This window comes from Centropristis striata, chromosome 24 (genome assembly GCF_030273125.1).
Source record: "Centropristis striata isolate RG_2023a ecotype Rhode Island chromosome 24, C.striata_1.0, whole genome shotgun sequence".
NCBI classification, from domain to species: Eukaryota; Metazoa; Chordata; class Actinopteri; order Perciformes; family Serranidae; genus Centropristis; species Centropristis striata.
Window position 1 is genome coordinate 21701350 of NC_081540.1, and position 20166 is coordinate 21721515.

Here is a 20166-nt window from a genome sequence, read left to right on the forward strand (position 1 = left end):
CTCCCGTGGCTAATCCGTCGTGTATGTGATCACCATGTATTTTTGAAAACCATACGTCACCTCCAGAGTCTCTAAATCCCTCTGGGGGCTAACTTGTAAGGAGACACGCAAAGTGAGCGGACTTTTGAGAGGGCGTGGCCTGAGACTTTCCCGGTGGCCACTTTTCCCCCTCGTGGAAACACGGCTTTTGAGTTTTAAATACTGCCTCTTTTTAAGGAAACTGAATTAAGTGCTTTTTAAGACTTTTCAAGACACTTGCTGTGTTCCAATCCCCATACTTCCTGAACTTACTATACTTAGTTTGAGTACGCAGGGTGTTCCGATTCCGATCGCGGTGAAAAGAAGTGAACCTAAAGGACCCGTAATTCTGTGTCTTTTTTTGTCATTTTGTGTCTTTTTTTGTCATTTTGTGTCTTTTTTTAAATAATTTTGTAGCTTTTTTTAAAGTGGTTTAGTGTTTTTTCAGTCATTTTGTGACTTTTTTTGGTCATTTTGTGTCTTTTTTAAAATAATTTTGTCTTTTTTGGTCATTTTGTGTCTTTTTTGGTCATTTTGTGTCTTTTTTGGTAATTCTGTATATTTTTTGGTCATTTAGTGTCTTTTTAAAGTATTTTAGTGTGTTTTCAGTCATTTTGTGTCTTTCTTTTCAAATTATGTGTCTTTTTTGGTCATTTGGTGTCTTTTTTTTTCTTATTTTGTGTCATTTTTTGGTCATTTTGATACTGCCTCCAGTGGCCCCCAGGTAATTTGAGTTTGAGACCCCTGATTGACCCCGGATGTTGCCCTCATAACGGTCAAAATGCTGAGTGTGGAACGATGTACACTATACGCACTCAACGGACGCCATCTTGTCTACGTAGCGGAAGAGGCGGAGCCAGGCAGAGCCGCTCAGCTCGAAAAAAATGTTTGTAATGGCGGCCGAAACAACAGCGGAGCGGTAGGTAACGTAGCTGACGACGCCGGCGCATTCTCCACATTTGCTGCGTTAATGGAGCCATATTGACGGATTGTAGAAGTAAAGATTAAACAACACAAAGGGCAATTTTTTCACCGTTCAAAGCCGGAAGTTTTTTTGCAGGTGACGAGCCGCGGCGGCTGTCGCGAGCGTCATTTCTGGTAAGTGAACCACGGAGTATTAGATTTGGAACAACACTCACCTGCTGAAATCTGCGTACTCAGTAACTAGGGGTGTGCATTGGCACTGCCCTCACAATTCGATTCGATTACGATTCACTAGGTAACGATTCGATTCAATTCGATTCTACGATGCATCACAATTATACTGCACACAACAAGGGACATTTTTCGTCAGTCATGAGGCAATACAAGCAGTCAGATAGGCCTAATAACAATAGATTTTACTGGCTATATTTTGAAAAGATGGCAAAATGAATCTCCTGCCTGAGTTCATCTAAGAGTAAGGAAAGAGAAATGCCTCCTCCTGCCATAAAAAGGAACCTGCTGAGGTGAAATCTACATCAGCTAAATGTCGAGCCCTTGTTCCTGAGCTAGGGAAGACGTTAGCGCTATCCCAACTAGCTAGCTATCGCTAGTTTTCATGACGCAAAAATGTAACGTTAACGAGTCGACTTTAAACACGGTAATACAATGGTAATTACCTATCAATAGTACTTTCTATAAAAACTTAAATGTTAAGTTCTGTCAAATACTACCACATACTTCAGTCACAACATATCAAAACAGCTTGTCCCGCTAGCTTACCTGTGCTGCATCAACACATGGCTCATTAGAATATTCTAATTAGCTGAATCGTGCATGCCCCGCATTTCGATGCATCGTCGAATCGATAATTGTTGACACCACTAGTACTCATGGAAGTATGGGTATTGGAACACAGCACCTGAAAAAAAGGGGTAAAAACCCACCATTGGGGGTGGAGCTCCGTGCAGGTGGGGCCTGGACTTCAGGTGGTGTAGCACTAGCAGCGGTGTAGCGGTAGCTCCCCGCCAGATCCTCTTTGCTTTGGCACTCTGTGTTGTAGGAGAGGCTGGAGGTGTCGGTCGGCCCGTCCCCGATGAAGAAGGAGCTTCCCTGGGCGGTGAAGAAGGACGGGTCTTCTTCTGTAGCGGTGGTGGCGGTGGCGGCCTCCAGGATGGGACTGCTGCTGATACTGGCGTCTGTGTAATCGTCCTGTTGGGATGACATGAAACACGGGGACGATGAGCTTCTGGTTGGACACATTTGGAAATACCGTAATTTTCGGACTATAAGCGGCGCCTTTTTCCCCATTTTTCGATTCTGCGGCTTATATAACGGTGCGGCTAATCTATGGATTTTTACAGCTAACGGCCACTAGGTTACCTCCTAAATCTATGGATGTTACAGGTTACAGTCCACCAACTTTAACTCTATGGGCTCTATGACCGGTCCGCCAGGAGCGGCGGGCTCCAGCAGGAGAAGCTGGAGGCAGGTGGACTACCAGATCGGCTCGGGGTCCTTCAGATACTTTTAAACTATTTTTCACTTGTCTGTGTGTATTTGTGTCGAAAGCTACTTAGTTTGTCGGAGTCGCCGTGCCGTAATCAGCGGCAGACGAAGGACCCCGAGCCAATCTGGCAGGGCGCCGGAAAAGAGTGAAACAGGTAGCGCGCAAAAGTAAAAGTGAAACCGAGAGTGGTACGAGAGACAGAACGAGACAGAACGAGAGACAGAACGAGAGACAGAACGAGACAGAACGAGAGACAGAACGAGAGAGAACGAGACAGAACGAGAGACAGAACGAGAGACAGAACGAGAGACAGAACGAGACAGAACGAGACAGAACGAGAGACAGAACGAGAGACAGAACGAGAGACAGAACGAGACAGAACGAGAGACAGAACGAGACAGAACGAGAGACAGAACGAGACAGAACAAGACAGAATGAGAGACAGAACGAGAGACAGAACGAGACAAAACGAGAGACAGAACGAGAGACAGAACGAGAGACAGAACGAGAGACAGAATGAGAGACAGAACGAGAGACAGAACGAGACAGAACGAGAGACAGAACGAGACAGAACGAGAGACAGAACGAGACAGAACGAGAGACAGAACAAGGACAGAACGAGAGACAGAACGAGACAGAACGAGACAGAACGAGAGACAGAACGAGAGACAGAACGAGACAGAACGAAAGACAGAACGAGAGACAGAACGAGAGACAGAACGAGACAGAACGAGAGACAGAACGAAAGACAGAACGAGAGACAGAACGAGAGACAGAACGAGACAGAACGAGAGACAGAACGAGACAGAACGAGAGACAGAACGAGAGACAGAACGAGACAGAACAAGAGACAGAACGAGAGACAGAACGAGAGACAGAACGAGACAGAACGAGACAGAACGAGAGACAGAACGAGAGACAGAACGAGAGACAGAATGAGACAGAACGAGAGACAGAACGAGAGACAGAACGAGAGACAGAACGAGACAGAACGAGAGACAGAACGAGAGACAGAACGAGACAGAACGAGAGACAGAACGAGAGACAGAACGAGACAGAACGAGAGACAGAACGAGAGACAGAACGAGACAGAACGAGACAGAACGAGACAGAACGAGACAGAACGAGAGGCAGAACGAGACAGAACGAGAGACAGAATGAGAGACAGAACGAGAGACAGAACGAGACAGAACGAGAGACAGAACGAGACAGAACGAGAGACAGAACGAGAGACAGAACGAGACAGAACGAGACAGAACGAGAGACAGAACGAGACAGAACGAGAGACAGAACGAGACAGAACGAGACAGAACGAGAGACAGAACGAGACAGAACGAGACAGAACGAGAGACAGAACGAGACAGAACGAGAGACAGAACGAGAGACAGAACGAGACAGAACGAGAAACAGAACGAGAGACAGAACGAGACAGAACGAGAGACAGAACGAGCGACAGAATGAGACAGAACGAGAGACAGAACGAGACAGAACGAGCGACAGAATGAGACAGAACGAGAGACAGAATGAGACAGAACGAGAGACAGAACGAGACACAGAACGAGAGACAGAATGAGACAGAACGAGAGACAGAACGAGACACAGAACGAGAGACAGAATGAGACAGAACGAGAGACAGAACGAGAGACAGAACGAGAGACAGAATGAGACAGAACGAGAGACAGAACGAGAGACAGAATGAGACAGAACGAGAGACAGAACGAGACAGAACGAGAGACAGAACGAGAGACAGAACGAGACAGAACGAGAGACAGAACGAGAGACAGAACGAGAGACAGAACCAGACAGAACGAGAGACAGAACGAGACAGAAAGAGACAGAACGAGACAGAACGAGGGACAGAACGAGAGACAGAACGAGAGACAGAACGAGACAGAACGAGAGACAGAACGAGGGACAGAACGAGACAGAACGAGAGACAGAACGAGAGACAGAACGAGACAGAACGAGAGACAGAACGAGAGACAGAACGAGAGACAGAACGAGACAGAACGAGTTTCAATAAAAAAAGGATATTTTAAACACAAATGTCATGTTTCTGAAAAGTATATCCATTTCTATACACTCAGTACTTGGTTGGGAACTTTTTCCACAATATTCTAATTTTCTGACACACTGAGGTTTGTGATTTCATTATCTCCAAGCTAGAATCATCAAAACTGCGGCTTATATATGTACACATCGTTCAATTTAGCTGCTGCGGCTTATACTCCGGTGCGCCTTATAGTGCGGAAAGTACGGTAAATGACAGGAGAAGGGGAAAGTGACCTTGATGGCGCTCTGGTTGCCATGGAGGCGGTCGTCCTCGCTCTCCGGCCTCGGCGAGCGCTGGACGGGCGTGCTGCTGTACGGAGTTGATTGGCCGGCCAGCTGGACCACATGATCGCTGCCACATTCTGGACAAACATTACTGTTTGCTGGAAAAACAACAAAAACAAAAACTGACTACCAAACCAGAAACAGCCTGGTATGATAATGACTGTTCAACTCCCAGTTTAAGGTTAAAAACAGCCTCTTCTTTTTTTATTTAAACACGTTATCCTATTATTAAAATGGGTGTTTTTTTATTTTAAATGATATGATTTGTGTCTATATTTACTGGAGAACACAAGGACAGTTGAACTTCTAAACTCTTCAAACCGGCCAAGGGTTTGAAAGGCATTTTTCCTTTTCTTTTGCAATAATTATAGAAATAAAAATGATTATAGCTAGAAGCTGTATAAACAGAAATTATTGCCAATTTTTCACATTTGGCGGAGCTTTCACATTTTCAGTCTTTGTTGGATCGCGTGTGACGAACACTTTCAGGAGGAAAAATAACCAAATCTAAGCATAAAAAAGTGACATTTCATCAATTTTTTCAACATTTAAAAATTTGTTTATACTAACCAGATCTTTTAAAAAAAAGTAAAACTCAGCAGCCTGTTTACACAGAGAAGAGGAGTGGAAGGGAAGGTTGCAAATATGTTAATAGTCACAGCATGTGTATCGCCTCTTTTTTCCAACATTTTTTTCAAAACATAATCAAATCAAGCTTTTAAAAAATCATCAAAATAATATTTTTTGATATGCGTCATTTAAGAATTTGCCAAAAATTAAGTTTTTGCACGAAACTAAAAACACAGACACAAAAAGACCAAAAAAAGACACAAAAAAAGACACAAAAGACATAAAATCACCCAAAAAAGACACAGAAAGACAAAATTAAAAAAGACAAAAAAGACAACAAAAAAAAACACCAAAAAAAGACAAAAAGTTTTTTTTATCCTGGTAAGAAACAAATAATCTGCAGTGCACTCTGCTTGGGCCAGTTCATCGCTGCTTGCAGCTTTAATTTATCTCTTTTGTACATTTTTGGTCATTTTTGGTCATTTAGTGACCATAAAAGATGTAAAAAGACACAAAATGGCCAAAAAAAGACACAAAAAGACACAAAAAAGGACACAAAAGACGTAAAATGACCAAAAAAGAAACAAGACGTAAAATCACAAAAAGAAAAAAAATCCCCCCCCCCAAAAAAGGCACAAAAGACGTAAAATCACCCAAAAAAGACACAAAAAGACGATAAAAAACCCACCAAAAAAAGACAAAAAGTGTTTTTTATCCTGGTAAGAAACAAATAATTTGCAGGTCACTCTGCTCGGGCCAGTTCATCGCTGCTTGCAGCTTTAATTTATCTCTTTTGTACATTTTTTGTCATTTTTGGTCATTTAGTGACCATAAATGATGTAAAAAGACACAAAATGGCCAAAAAAAGACACAAAAAAGACACAAAAAGACCAAAAAAGACATAAAATGACCAAAAAAGAAACAAAAGATGTAAAATGACCAAAAAACACACGAAAAGACCAAAAAAAAGACACAAAAAAGGACACAAAAGATGTAAAATGAAAGAAACAAGACGTAAAATCACAAAAAGAAAAAAAATCCCCCCCCAAAAAAGGCACAAAAGACGTAAAATCACCCAAAAAAGACACAAAAAGACGATAAAAAACCCACCAAAATTTTTTTATCTTGGTAAGAAACAAATAATTTGCAGGTCACTCTGCTCGGGCCAGTTCATCACTGCTAGCAGCTTTAATTTATCTCTTTTGTACATTTTTTGTCATTTTTGGTCATTTAGTGACCATAAAAGATGTAAAAAGACACAAAATGGCCAAAAAAAGACACAAAAAGACCAAAAAAAGACACAAAAAAGGAAACAAAAGACGTAAAATGACCAAAAAAGAAACAAAAGATGTAAAATGACCAAAAAAAGACACGAAAAGACCAAAAAAAGACACAAAAAAGGAAACAAAAGACGTAAAATGACCAAAAAAGAAACAAGATGATAAAAAACCCACCAAAAAAAGACAAAAAGTTTTTTTTATCCTGGTAAGAAACAAATAATTTGCAGGTCACTCTGCTTGGGCCAGTTCATCACTGTTTGCAGCTTTAATTTATCTCTTTTGTACATTTTTTGTCATTTTTGGTCATTTAGTGACTATAAAAGATGTAAAAAGACACAAAATGGCCAAAAAAAGACACAAAAAGACCAAAAAAAGACACAACAAAGGAAACAAAAGACATATAAAATGACCAAAAAAGACACAAAAATAAAAAATAAAAAAAGACACAAAAAGACGATAAAAATCCACCAAAAAAAGACAAAAAGTTTTTTTTATCTTGGTAAGAAACAAATAATTTGCAGGTCACTCTGCTTGGGTCAGTTCATCACTGCTGGCAGCTTTAATTTATCTCTTTTGTACATTTTTTGTCATTTTTGGTCATTTAGTGACCATAAAAGATGTAAAAAGAAAATGGCCAAAAAAAGACACAAAAAGACCAAAAAAAGACACAAAAAAGGAAACAAAAGACGTAAAATGACCAAAAAAGACACAAAAAGACGATAAAAAAACCCACCAAAAAAAAGACAAAAAGTTTTTTTCAGGTCACTCTGCTCGGGCCAGTTCATCGCTGCTTGCAGCTTTAATTTATCTTCTTTTAAATGATTTATTTCTAGATTTAACAATCTTAATTGAAGAAATCTTGTCAACTGAAATGATCTGTCCATGCATTTCCCTCATTTCCCTCAGATTTAGTGTTTTTATCTTGTTTTTTTGAGACACACCTTTGTTGCAGTGTGCATAGAGGCGTAGGACTCACATGTTTTGCAGTAAAAAACAAGGCCACAGTGAGAATAGAATAGAACGAGACGCCCTGAAACATCTTGGAGTCTCCAGGATAATGATTCTGACACTAAACGGACAGAAAACATGGCTGCCTTCACTCATAATAACTTTCACATGATTCTTCTGTATCTGCAGGGCGTGTTTCTGTTACCCATCGGCAAACAAATGCCTCCGTTCAGACACGCGCAAGTGAATGGGGTATTTATTGCTGACACGGAGACTAACAAAAGGAGCAGGATCCAGGAGAGCCCAGGAACATGTGTTAAATAAAGGCTGGGCGTGCTGCAGCAGGTCTTAATGCTAGGCTCGGTGCACAGAGAAGCTGTTATCTCTGAGCTGGGAACTCAGCCCAGAGCACAGATAACTCCTGGACGCTTCGCTCCAGAAAAAAAGTTTGTTTTGGGAAAATATGCAGCCCTGAGCGTCGACCAATGGGAGCCTGAGTTGTGACTGTGACAAGGAACCAGGTGTCATCTGTGACCTTCTTCTGGGTCTTATCTCCTTTTTACAAGTGTGAAACTCCCTCCTCCATATTGCTACTTTTTTTATTTGATTATTTTTATTTTTATTTATATCAGCTCTTAAATTAAACTTTGATGAGCTATTTTTGTTGTTATCGTTATAAATTCTCCTTTAGTTGCACCAGGTATTAAAATGAACAAGAAATTGATGAAAAAAAAGTGGTCTAATAATATTTACCATGTGTTATATGTATATGAGAAAAGAATAACGAACATAGAGCTAAATAAGACAAACCCTAGTAAGGGCTGGAAAAAAATATTAGACCACTTTTTTTCTTTTCTTTTTTGTTAATTTTAATACCTGGTGCAACTGAAGGAGAATTTATAATGATAACAACAAAAATAGCTCATAAGAGTTTAATTTAAGAGCTGATATCTAGACATTTTCCATTTCCATTCTTGATGATGATTTTGGTTATTATCAATAAAACCATGTTAAATGTCTAGATATCAGCTCTTAAATTAAACTCTTATCAGCTATTTTTGTTGTTATCTTTATATTTGTCCAAACAAATGTACCTTTAGTTGCACCAGGCATTAAAATGAACAAGAAATTGATGAAAAAAAAGTGATCTAATAATATTTTCCATGACTGAACAGCACTTTGGTCAACTGAGGTTAGGGCTGGGCGATATATTGATATAAAAGATATATTGACATATTTTTAAACGTGATTTGGATTTCGACCATATCGCATATTTCGATATAGTTAAATTTTTTTCTTTCTTGATATATAAATGCTGCTCTTACTAGGGTTTGTCATATTTAGTTCTTTTGTAATGTTCGTTATTCTTTTCTCTCTTTTTTTTAATTTTTTATTTGATTTATTTGGCACAGTTTTCAAAGAAAGAAAATAACATAATAACAACAACAATAATAATACAATTTATATATTCCATATATGTATGGAATATATAATTCCATATTGCTACTCATTTAAAAAAAAAAAAATTTGATTATTTAGATTTTTATTTATATCAGCTTTTAAATTAAACTTTGATGAGCTATTTTTGTTGTTATCGTTATAAATTCTCCTTTAGTTGAACCAGGTATTAAAATGAACAAGAAATTGATGAAAAAAAGTGGTCTAATAATATTTTCCATGACTGTATAGCACATTTTTAAATGGATTTCGACCATATCGCATATTTCAATATAGCTCAATTTTTTTCTTTCTTGATATATAAATGCTGCTCTTACTAGGGTTTGTCATATTTAGTTCTTTTGGTTATTCTTTTCTCTTTTTTTTTATTTTTTTTTATTTGATTTATTTGGCATAGTTTTCAAAGAAAGAAAATAACATAATAACAACAACAATAATAATACAATTTATATATTCCATATACGTATGGAATATATAATTCCATATTGCTACTCATTAAAAAAAAAAAAATGTATTTGATTATTTTTATTTTTATTTATATCAGCTCTTAAATTAAACTTTGATGAGCTATTTTTGTTGTTATCGTTATAAATTCTCCTTTAGTTGCACCAGGTATTAAAATGAACAAGAAATTGATGAAAAAAAGTGGAAAGTGGAAAATATTATTAGACCACTTTTTTCTTCAATTTCTTCTTCATTTTAATGCCTGGTACAACTAAAGGTGTATTTATTTGGACAAATATAATGATAACAACAAAAATAGCCCATAAGAGTTTCATTTAAGAGCTGATATCTAGACATTTTCCATTGTTTTATTGATAATAACCAAAATCATCATCAAGAAAACCATGGAAAATGTCTAGATATCAGCTCTTAAATTAAACTTTGATGAGCTATTTTTGTTGTTATCGTTATAAATTCTCCTTTAGTTGCACCAGGTATTAAAATGAATAAGAAATTGATTAAAAGAAAGTGGTCTAATAATATTTTCCATGACTGTATAGCATATTTTTAAATGGATTTAGACCATATCGCATATTTCAAGATAGTTCAATTTTTTTCTTTCTTTATATATAAATGCTGCTCTTACTAGGGTTTGTCATATTTAGTTCTTTTGTAATGTTCGTTATTCTTTTCCCTCTTTTTTTTTTTTTTTTTTTGATTTGATTTATTTGGCACAGTTTTCAAAGAAAGAAAATAACATAATAACAACAACAATAATAATACAATTTATATATTCCATATATGTATTGAAATCAAATAAAAACATGCCAGGAAAACCCAAAAAACCCTCATGGGGCTTGAAAAGTGGGATTCCCTAATATAACATAAAAATAAAACAAGAATTATAATAGGTTATTGAAATAGTAATGGGTTTTTGTTGTTTCTAATATTGATACTAGCATTATTATTATTATTGTAATTATTGTTATTGTCTTTGCTGCTATCATTCTTCTCATTATTATCCTCGCAATGAAAGCACATCATCATGTTGTTGTTTATTGTATTGCTTTTTATTATTTTATTTTTATAATTTGACATGTTTATGTGAAGCACTTTGAATTACCTTGTGTTAAATTGTGCTATACAAATAAACTTGCCTTGCCCATTGTATGTATGTATGTATGTATATTTATATATATATATATATATTTTTTTTTTTTTAATTATTATTATTATTAGGGCCCGAGCAGGCAACGACCTGCGAGGTCCCTATTGTATTTCGAATGATTATTTATTTTTATTCTCGTGACGAAATGATTGCATTTTTCACTGCCTGAACATACCCCAAAACTCACGAAACTTTAAATATAAGTCATATATGGCGAAAAATTTTATAATCTATTGTCATCCTGAATTTCCACCACTAGGTGGCGCTATAATAGAGGAAAGTGCGTTTGGGCTAATAACTCCCACATACTTTATCGCACATTCAAAAAACTTATATCCACGCGTTCACTGAGTTGTGCTGAATCTCGTGATATAAGCCACGCCCATTTTCGCCTACCGTTTTTTTTCGCAAATTCACGAAATGTCATAAACCTACTTTTTCGAACTCCTCCTAGGCAATTTCATCGTTTTGCACCAAACTTTGCACACAGCATCTATGGACCCTCATGACAAAAAGTTATTAAAAGAATTTTGATTACCCTAAGAATACTCAAGTTATTAAATAACAACTTCCTGCAGATTTCGTTCAAAACAGGAAGTGTTGCATATCTCCACATTGGTGTGTCTGAATGACATGAAACTCAGGTTACTACTTCCCCATGAGCCCCTGAGGCTCGCTGCAAAATTTTGGGCGATGACCACTAGGTGGCGCTCTTTAAATTCAAGTATTTTATATCTCCAAGTCAGTTGGTCGGATTAACACCAAACTTGGTATACTTATTGTCAATGCCCTCCTGAGGATAACCCTTGAAGGTTTTATTGATCGGCCCCTAGGTGGCGCTCTGGCGGCAGTTTAATTTAATAAATGCCACTGTGCCCAGACCATAAGACTTAAGGCAATAAAATTCATAGGGGTGGTATAGACTGGCCCCTGTAATGCACAAACCCTGACGGCAGCATGCCCCGACACGCGTGTACTGCGAGGGCCCGTTCAGTACTGCGCGCAGTCCTAGTTATTATTATTATTTTTAAATTCTATTTACATTTTAGTAGTACCACTTTCTCTGCCTAATAATGATACATAATATTTATTATCATATATTAATACTTAACTACTCGATCTATAAATGAAACACACACACACACACACACACACACACACACACACACACACACACACACATTCTTGTACTACTATCTTTGTGAGGACCCTGATTGGAACAGTGAATTCCCTACCAAGGTTATAATAGTTTTGGATTTTTCATCAGTTTTAGTTTTAATTTTGTTGTGAATTTTTGTTTTCAAATTGAGTTAGTTTTAATGAGTTTTTAGAGTGAGTTTGCTAGTTTTAGTTTAATTTTTTTTTAGTTTTAGTTTTTTGTAATGGGGTATTTGTTGGGTGGGAGATTAAAAGAGGTCACAGTAAATTTTTGCCTTTATTTCCTTTGTCTGATCCATCTTCATTATGTATGAAAAAAGTTGACAAAGAGGAAAACGAAGGACATTTTCACTATAATTTTAGTTAGTTTTGTAGCCACACAATACAGTTTCAGTTAATTATCATTATCATGTAACCTTTAACCCTTAAAACAAAGTCTGAAATCTAAAAAAAAAAGCCTTTAAAAAAGTGAGGACCGGCCGAAATGTCCTCACTTTGCAAAAATGTCCTCACTCTGTTGGTTAAAAACGTGTTCTGGTCCTCACGTTGTAGGAAGAACAAGAACACACACACACACACACACACACACACACACACACGTACCATTACTGTCTTTGTTTAATATTCACTCCCTGTCTGTCCATCACTGAATTGTATTATTGCACAATAAAAAAAAGGAAAAAAAAGTGCGAAACTCTTGATTTTATTAGTAGAATTAAATTTTTTCAGTTTTTTTTGGACGGTGGAGGATACGTGAGGCTGAACATGACTCATGGGAGACTGTGCGTGACTCGGTATGAGGGATGAATCAGGAAAAAAGGCTTCAGATTCAAGGCTGTGGTGTGTGCGTGGGACTCTTTGAAGGGTATAAACTTAAGCCAAACAAACATCACATTGCTTGGGCTAAATTTTTCACCTATGAGCTGTGAGCTTAAAGGGCTTGTTTTTACTGTCAAATGCTGCAGGACGCCACAGGAATGAGCTGTTCAAACAGGGAGTGAGCTAGCATGTTAGCATGTTAGCACCCTGAGGTCTCTCCTACCAAACTCAATGAGGATTTTGAATGGGTTGGTGGTTAGATGCCTGAAATAAGGTCTTTAGCTTCAGAGATGTTCGCGTTTTCATGTTGTTGTTGTTTGTTTTTTTTTTGTCTTATTTTTCTCCTCCTAATTTTTAGTATTATTGTTATACACACTACAGGTCAAAAGTTTTAGAACAGCCCAATTTTTCCAGTTTTTTATTGAAATTCAAGCAGTTCAAGTCAAATGAACAGCTTGAAAGGGTCCAAAGGTAAGTGGTGAACTGCCAGAGGTAAATAAAAAAAGGTAAGCTTAACCAAAACTGGAAAATAATGTACATTTCAGAATTATACAAGTAGGCCTTTTTCAGGGAACAAGAAATGGGTTAACAACTTAACTCTATGGAGTCTTGGGCTATTTTGTCCATTTTTCAATTCTTTTCATGTCTTTGTAAGTCATTTTGTGTCTTTTTTTTGGTCATTTTGTGTCTTTTTTTAGTCATTTTGTGTCTTTTTTTGGTAATTTTGTGTCTTTTTTTGGTCATTTTGTGTCTTTTTTTAGTCATTTTGTGTCTTTTTTTAGTCATTTTGTGTCTTTTTTTGGTCATTTTGTGTCTTTTTTTTGGTCATTTTGTGTCTTTTTTTAGTCATTTTGTGTCTTTTGGTGTCTTTTTTTGGTCATTTTGTGTCTTTTTTTGGTCATTTTGTGTCTTTTTTTGGTCATTTTGTTTCTTTTTTTGGTCATTTTGTGTCTTTTTTTGGTCATTTTGTTTCTTTTTTTGGTCATTTTGTGTCTTTTTTTGGTCATTTTGTTTCTTTTTTTAGTCATTTTGTGTCTTTTTTTAGTCCTTTAGTTCAACATAAAATATGATTTTGAATCTTTTTTTTACTTTCAAAACACTATCATGCTCAATAAAGAATTTTAAATGTTGCAAATGTGCATTAATTTCAGAGTACACTGAGACAATAAACTGCATCATTTTCAATTAAATTCTGGAAAAGTTGGTGTGTTCTAAAACTTTTGACCAGTAGTGTAGATATATATGACTTTTGGTCCATATCGCCCAGCTCTAACTGAGGTTGTTTTTAAATGTGCTCTATAAATAAACTTTGTCTCTTTGTTGACTTGATTAGTGGAAAATGGACAGTTTTCTCATAAATAGGCACCAAAAAAACCCCAAAGATTCTTCCATCACTCACCTTTGCTGTCCTCCTCCGTGAGCTCCTCCTCTTCCTGTTCTTCCTCACCTTCTGGCAGCATGGCCGCCCCTCTCCTCCTCTTCCTCCTCCCCCCCCGCCTCCTCCTCCTCCTCCTCCTCCTCCTCCCCGCTCCCCCCCTTCCTGGTGAACTCTGACCTGCAGCGGAGGCACTGCAGGCGGACGCAGCTGGGGCGGAGCTCCGAGTCGCGCTGCTGGTTTTCCTCCGCCACGCGACTCAGCACGTCGGTTAGAGCCTAGTCAGCAAAAAGAGTAAAATAAATTATCAACAAAAGCAGCATTTTGTGTGCAGAAAACAAGCTTTTCTTCAGTGTAGAATTTAATTGAAAATGATGCAGTTTAATGTCTCAGTGTACTCTGAAATTAATGCACATTTGCGACATTTAAAATTCGTTATTGAGCATGATAGTGTTTTGAAAGTAAAAAAAAAGATTCAAAATCACATTTTATGTTGGACTAAAGGACTAAAAAAAGACACAAAATGGCCAAAAAAAAGACACAAAATTACAAAAAAAGACACCTAAAGACACAAAATGACTAAAAAAAGACACAAAATGACTAAAAAAAGACACAAAATGACAAAAAAAGACACCTAAAGACACAAAATGACTAAAAAAACACCTAAAGACACAAAATGACCAAAAAAAGACACAAAATGACAAAAAAAGACACCTAAAGACACAAAATGACTAAAAAAAGACACCTAAAGACACAAAATGACCAAAAAAAAGACACAAAATGACTAAAAAAACACCTAAAGACACAAAATGACCAAAAAAAGACACAAAATGACAAAAAAAGACACCTAAAGACACAAAATGACTAAAAAAAGACACATAAAGACACAAAATGACAAAAAAAGACACCAAAAGACACAAAATGACTAAAAAAAGACACAAAAAGACACAACATGACTAAAAAAAAGACACAAAAAGAGTCGGTAAATTATCAACAAAAGCAGCATTTTGTGTGCAGAAAACAATATTTTCTTCAGTGTAAAACTGGTAGAAGCTACATGTGATTGTCATGAAGCCAGTCTAAGTTCTGTCTGTGAAGATTATAAGGACATACTTTATTAAACTAAATATATTTCTCTTTTATATGAATGAACAATATAGCCATAATGGGGCACAATTCATTGTTTTGTGTTAAAATAATATTTTCTATATTTTTTAACATGTTTTTGATTCACAATTTCATTACTGAAATGTGTCCAGATAAAAATGTCACGGTTTCCCCACACTTATATACAATAAATATTTAATAAGCTTTATAAAAATTTGTTTAAAAATGCATAATTTAACAGATTATAATCAAATATAATGGTTTTTAACAATGTATAAAGAATAAAATTTGAATGAAAATTTATGAGAAAAAATATATAATATTTATAATATACCATAAATATTTAATAAACTTTATAAAAAATAAATACACATTTGTGTAAAAATGTGTAATTTAACAGAATATAATCAAATATAATGGCTTTTAACAATGTATAAAGAACAAAATTTAAATGAAAATTGATGAGAAAAAAATATATAATATATATAATATACAATAAATATTTAATAAACTTTATAAAAAATAAATACACATTTGTGTAAAAATGTATAATTGAATATATATTTAATATAATCAAATATAATGGTTTTTAACAATGTATTGAGAACAAAATTTGAATGAAAATTGATGAGAAAAAATGGTTAAATGTTACGGTAATGATAGAATTGTTTGAATTAAAATATGAGTTTATTTTAATAAAATACATTTTGGGATTAGCAGCTACCATTGAACACAAAAAACACACAAAAAAACACATTAAAAAAAACACAAAAAACTATTTTTTCAACCAAAAACACACAAAATACAGTTGTTTTTTTTACAAAAATCCCACATAAAACCCCCACAAAAAAACACAAAAACATGCACAAAGAAAACACAAAAAATACAAAAAACACATTTTGTTTTACAAAAAAGTGCTTGCCAAGGGAAAAAAAACAAAAAAAACCTTTCGTTGTTACAGTAATAAATTTTGCTCACAGTGTCTCTAAAAATGTCAGAAAATACCTAAAAATACTATAATATACTATAATAATAATACCTAATATAAAAATAATAATAATAATAATAATAATAATAATAATAATAATACCTAAAAAATGTAAATAGATTATACATTCATATTAAACAGTGACTTTAATAGTGCGATTTTTTATTTAATCTTTATTTAATAAATTAATGACATTGATGTGTTTTTTATTTGAAATTAGATTTTGCATGTCTGCACTATTTAGTTATATATTGTATGTTTATAAGTGTTGCTGGTTCCATATTTAATGTTAAAGCAAAACATGTTTGGTATATATTAAAAGGTTTATTTGTTCAATGTTGGCCCGCCATTTTATTCAAGTTTTACATTTTGGCCCATTGTGTATTTGAGTTTGACACCCCTGGTTTACATGGTGAAAAAGAAAATATGTATTCAATGCTGTTGAATTTTTGCTATGAGCTGCAGCATGTTGATGAGAATCACCCACATGGTGTTTTTTAAAGCAGCCGTGGTGAAGCTGAATGTGTTTATTATGGTTTGATTCTCTTCACTTTAGCTCTGTGTTTGTTTATATGACATAATTCACAAGTCCCTGACTCCTAACCGCAAATCTGAAGGGAAATACTGGAATCGGTGTCAGCTTCCTGAGTTAAAATTACACCGTGGCACGGATCTGACGTTGCACAATGTACGCGGACAAAAGTGATAAACAAGGTAGTAAACATGGTACAGAGTGTGCTGCTGCATGGAGGCGTCACATATAAAAACACAGGGAGCAGCTCTGAGAGCGTGATCCGACTCGTGCAGGACGTTTAGGAAGTCGTGCGTGGAGGTTGTTGCACGAGCTTCACTATCTGTCCTTCTGCAGATGATAATCTCTGTTTCTGACTCTTTTTTTGCAGGATTGTGATGTTGTGCGTCATGTTACAAGACACAAGTTGTCTCATGTTATCATATTTTTAAGAGCAAACTGAAGGCTTGTCTGTTTAATTTGGCTTTTACCTGAACCATTTTTAGAGATTTTTCTGCTCATGCATCTTCTCTTTTATTTATTTATTTTTTGCTACTATTTATTAGTCTATTTCTATATTATCATGCTCTATTTCTTAATTATTTATTTATTGTTTTATCTTTTTTATCTAGCATTTTATTTTATATAAATATATATATATATATATATATTTTTTTTTTTTTTTTTTTTTTTTACTTTCCATTGTTATTATTTGAGCATGATAAAATACATCTTTATTTATATTTTATCATGCTCTATTTCTTAATTATTTATTTGTTTTATCTCTTTTATCTAGCATTTTATTTTATATACGGTATATATATAATTTTTTTTTTTACTTTCCATTGTTATTATTAGAGCATGATAAAATCTATTATATATATTATTTACATTTTATCATGCTCTATTTCTTAATTAAGTAATTATTCATTGTTTTATGTTTTTTATCTAGCATTTTATTATATATATATATTTTTTTTTACTTTCCACTATTATTAGAGCATGATAAAATACATTTTATATATATATATATATATATATATATATATTATAATGCTCGATTTCTTTATTTTTTTTATTGTTTTATCTTTTTTATCTAGCTTTTTAATTTATTTAATTTACTTAATTTATTTTTTTCTTTCCATTGTTATTATTGACTTTTTTTAATTATTTTTTATTATTATTATATATATCTTTTTATCTTATTTAATTTTACCTCATCTTACTTTATTTTTTATCTAATTTATTTCTAACCTGCCTCCTCCTTTTTGATGTAAAGCGCTCTGTGTAGCATCTCTCTTGTATGAAAAGTGCTATAGGAATAAAGTCTGATTGATTGATTGATGTTCTAATAAAAGGCCTCCAGTGTGTGTGTGTGTGTGTGTGTGTGTGTGTTGCTGACCTGCAGGGCCTCCTGTGGGTGGTCGTCCAGCAGGACGTAGCACCTCCTCCTTTTCTCCCTGTTGATGTAGTCGAACAGGAGCTCCACAGCTGGGAGCTTCTCCTCCGTCTCCTGAGGAAAAGGAAGAAATACACAACTTATTGAAAATATTTTTCTTTAAACTTGTACGTTCAGGAAACTGATGGATTAAAAAAGGCATCAGATGTTTCTCTTAAAGGGATAGTTTGAATTTTTCTTCAAAGCTCCCAGACTCCATTGTCCATACATGCGGAACACTAAATATTGATACTCTGTGGCCATGAATCGATATAACATCGCCACACAAAATATCGCGATACTATGCTGTAGGGCTGGGCGATATATTGATATATTTTTAAATGTGATATGGAATTAGACCATATCACACACACTACTGGTCAAAAGTTTTAGAACACACCAACTTTTCTAGAATTTAATTGAAAATTATGCAGTTTAATGTCTCAGTGTACTCTGAAATTAATGCACATTTGCAACATTTAAAATTCTTTATTGAGCATGATAGTGTTATGAAAGTAAAAAAAAGATTCAAAATCACATTTTATGTTGGACTAAAGGACTAAAAAAAGACACAAAATGACCAAAAAAGACACAAAATGACTAAAAAAAGACACAAAATGACCAAAAAAAGACACAAAATGACTTACAAAGACATGAAAAGACTTCAAAAATGGACAAAATAGCCCAAGACTCCATAGAGTTAAGTTGTTAACCCATTTCTTGTTCCCTGAAAAAGGCCTACTTGTATAATTCTGAAATGTACATTATTTTTCAGTTTTGGTTAAGCTTACCTTTTTTTATTTACGTCTGGCAGTTCACCACTTACCTTTGGACCCTTTCAAGCTGTTCATTTGACTTGAACTGCTTGAATTTCAATAAAAAACTGGAAAAATATGGGTGTTCTAAAACTTTTGACCAGTAGTGTATATTTGGTAACTTCAGTGGATATCATCAATATTTTGAGAAAAAAGTTGCAAATTTACTAGATTAAAGTGGCAAATCTACAAGAAAAAAAGTCACAGATTTATGAGATTTAAAGCGGCAAATCTGCACGGAAAAAGTTGCAGATTTACAAGAAAAAAGTAAATCGATAAAGCTCAATTTTTTTCCTTTCTTTATATATAAATGCTGCCCTTACTAGGGTTTGTCATAGTGAGTTCTTTTGTAATGTTCATTATTCTTTTCTAAGATAAAAATATTTTTTCGGAAAAAGATATTTTATTTATTAGGCTATTTTAATTTTTTATATTTATTTTATTTAAAAAATAAAAATAAAATATTTTTTTATTTTTATTTTTTAATGTATGTGTCATGTTAATTCTAAAAACCCAATAAATATAATTTAAAAAACGCACACAAAATTATTTAAAAAAAGACACAAAATGATTTAAAAAAAGACACAAAATTATGTAAAAAAAAAAGACACAAAATTACCAAGAAAGGACAGACACAGAATAACCAAAAAAAAGACACAAAATTATTTTTAAAAAAGACACAAAATAACAGAAAAAAAAGACACAAAATTACCAAGAAAGGACAGAGAATCACCAAAAAAAGACACAAAATTGCCACCGTAACAACGTCAGACGATGTGACGCCGTTACTATGGCAACCTGTCAGATCAGTCAATAATGTGGCCCAGTCTGAACAGAGCCATATCTGATTTGGACACTTGCTAAAAACAGTGTGGACAGTCAGCCCTAAAATTCGGATTTGAGTAGGAATCTGATTTGAATCAGATTTTCCTGCAGTCTGAACGCTGCCCAACTATGGATAAATACCTCACCCCCCCCCCCAAAAAAAAAAAAAAAAACTAGAACTATCCCTTTAAATCCCAGACCCTCCCAGCTAATCTCTCTCTCCCTCCACCTCCCTCTCCGGCCCTCACCCCTCGGCTCCAGGAGGCCTCGGTGCTCTCCACCCGGGCCAGGCTGCCCAGCTCCAGGCGGCATCTCTCCCGGCCGCGGTGCACGTCCACCTCCAGCACCAGGCCCGGTTTGATCCGCAGGAACACCTCCCTCCTCCTGCTCCTCCTCTCCCCGCCCTCGCTGTCTTCCTCCTCAGATAAGACTCCCACGAGGAGAGGGTGACACAGGTCCACTAGGGAGGAAATAAC

General features: G+C 35.2%; 1 protein-coding gene across 1 annotated transcript in view; it reads right to left on the bottom strand.

Annotated features, from left to right (window-relative positions):
* The window catches only part of stk11ip (serine/threonine kinase 11 interacting protein), an 82303-nt gene that overhangs the window by 39218 nt on the left and 22919 nt on the right, over positions 1-20166 (bottom strand). The window contains 6 exon segments of the mRNA XM_059327641.1: positions 1887-2151; positions 4736-4884; positions 14031-14115; positions 14117-14284; positions 18015-18125; positions 19939-20150. Coding sequence (XP_059183624.1) covers positions 1887-2151; positions 4736-4884; positions 14031-14115; positions 14117-14284; positions 18015-18125; positions 19939-20150 — 990 coding nt within the window.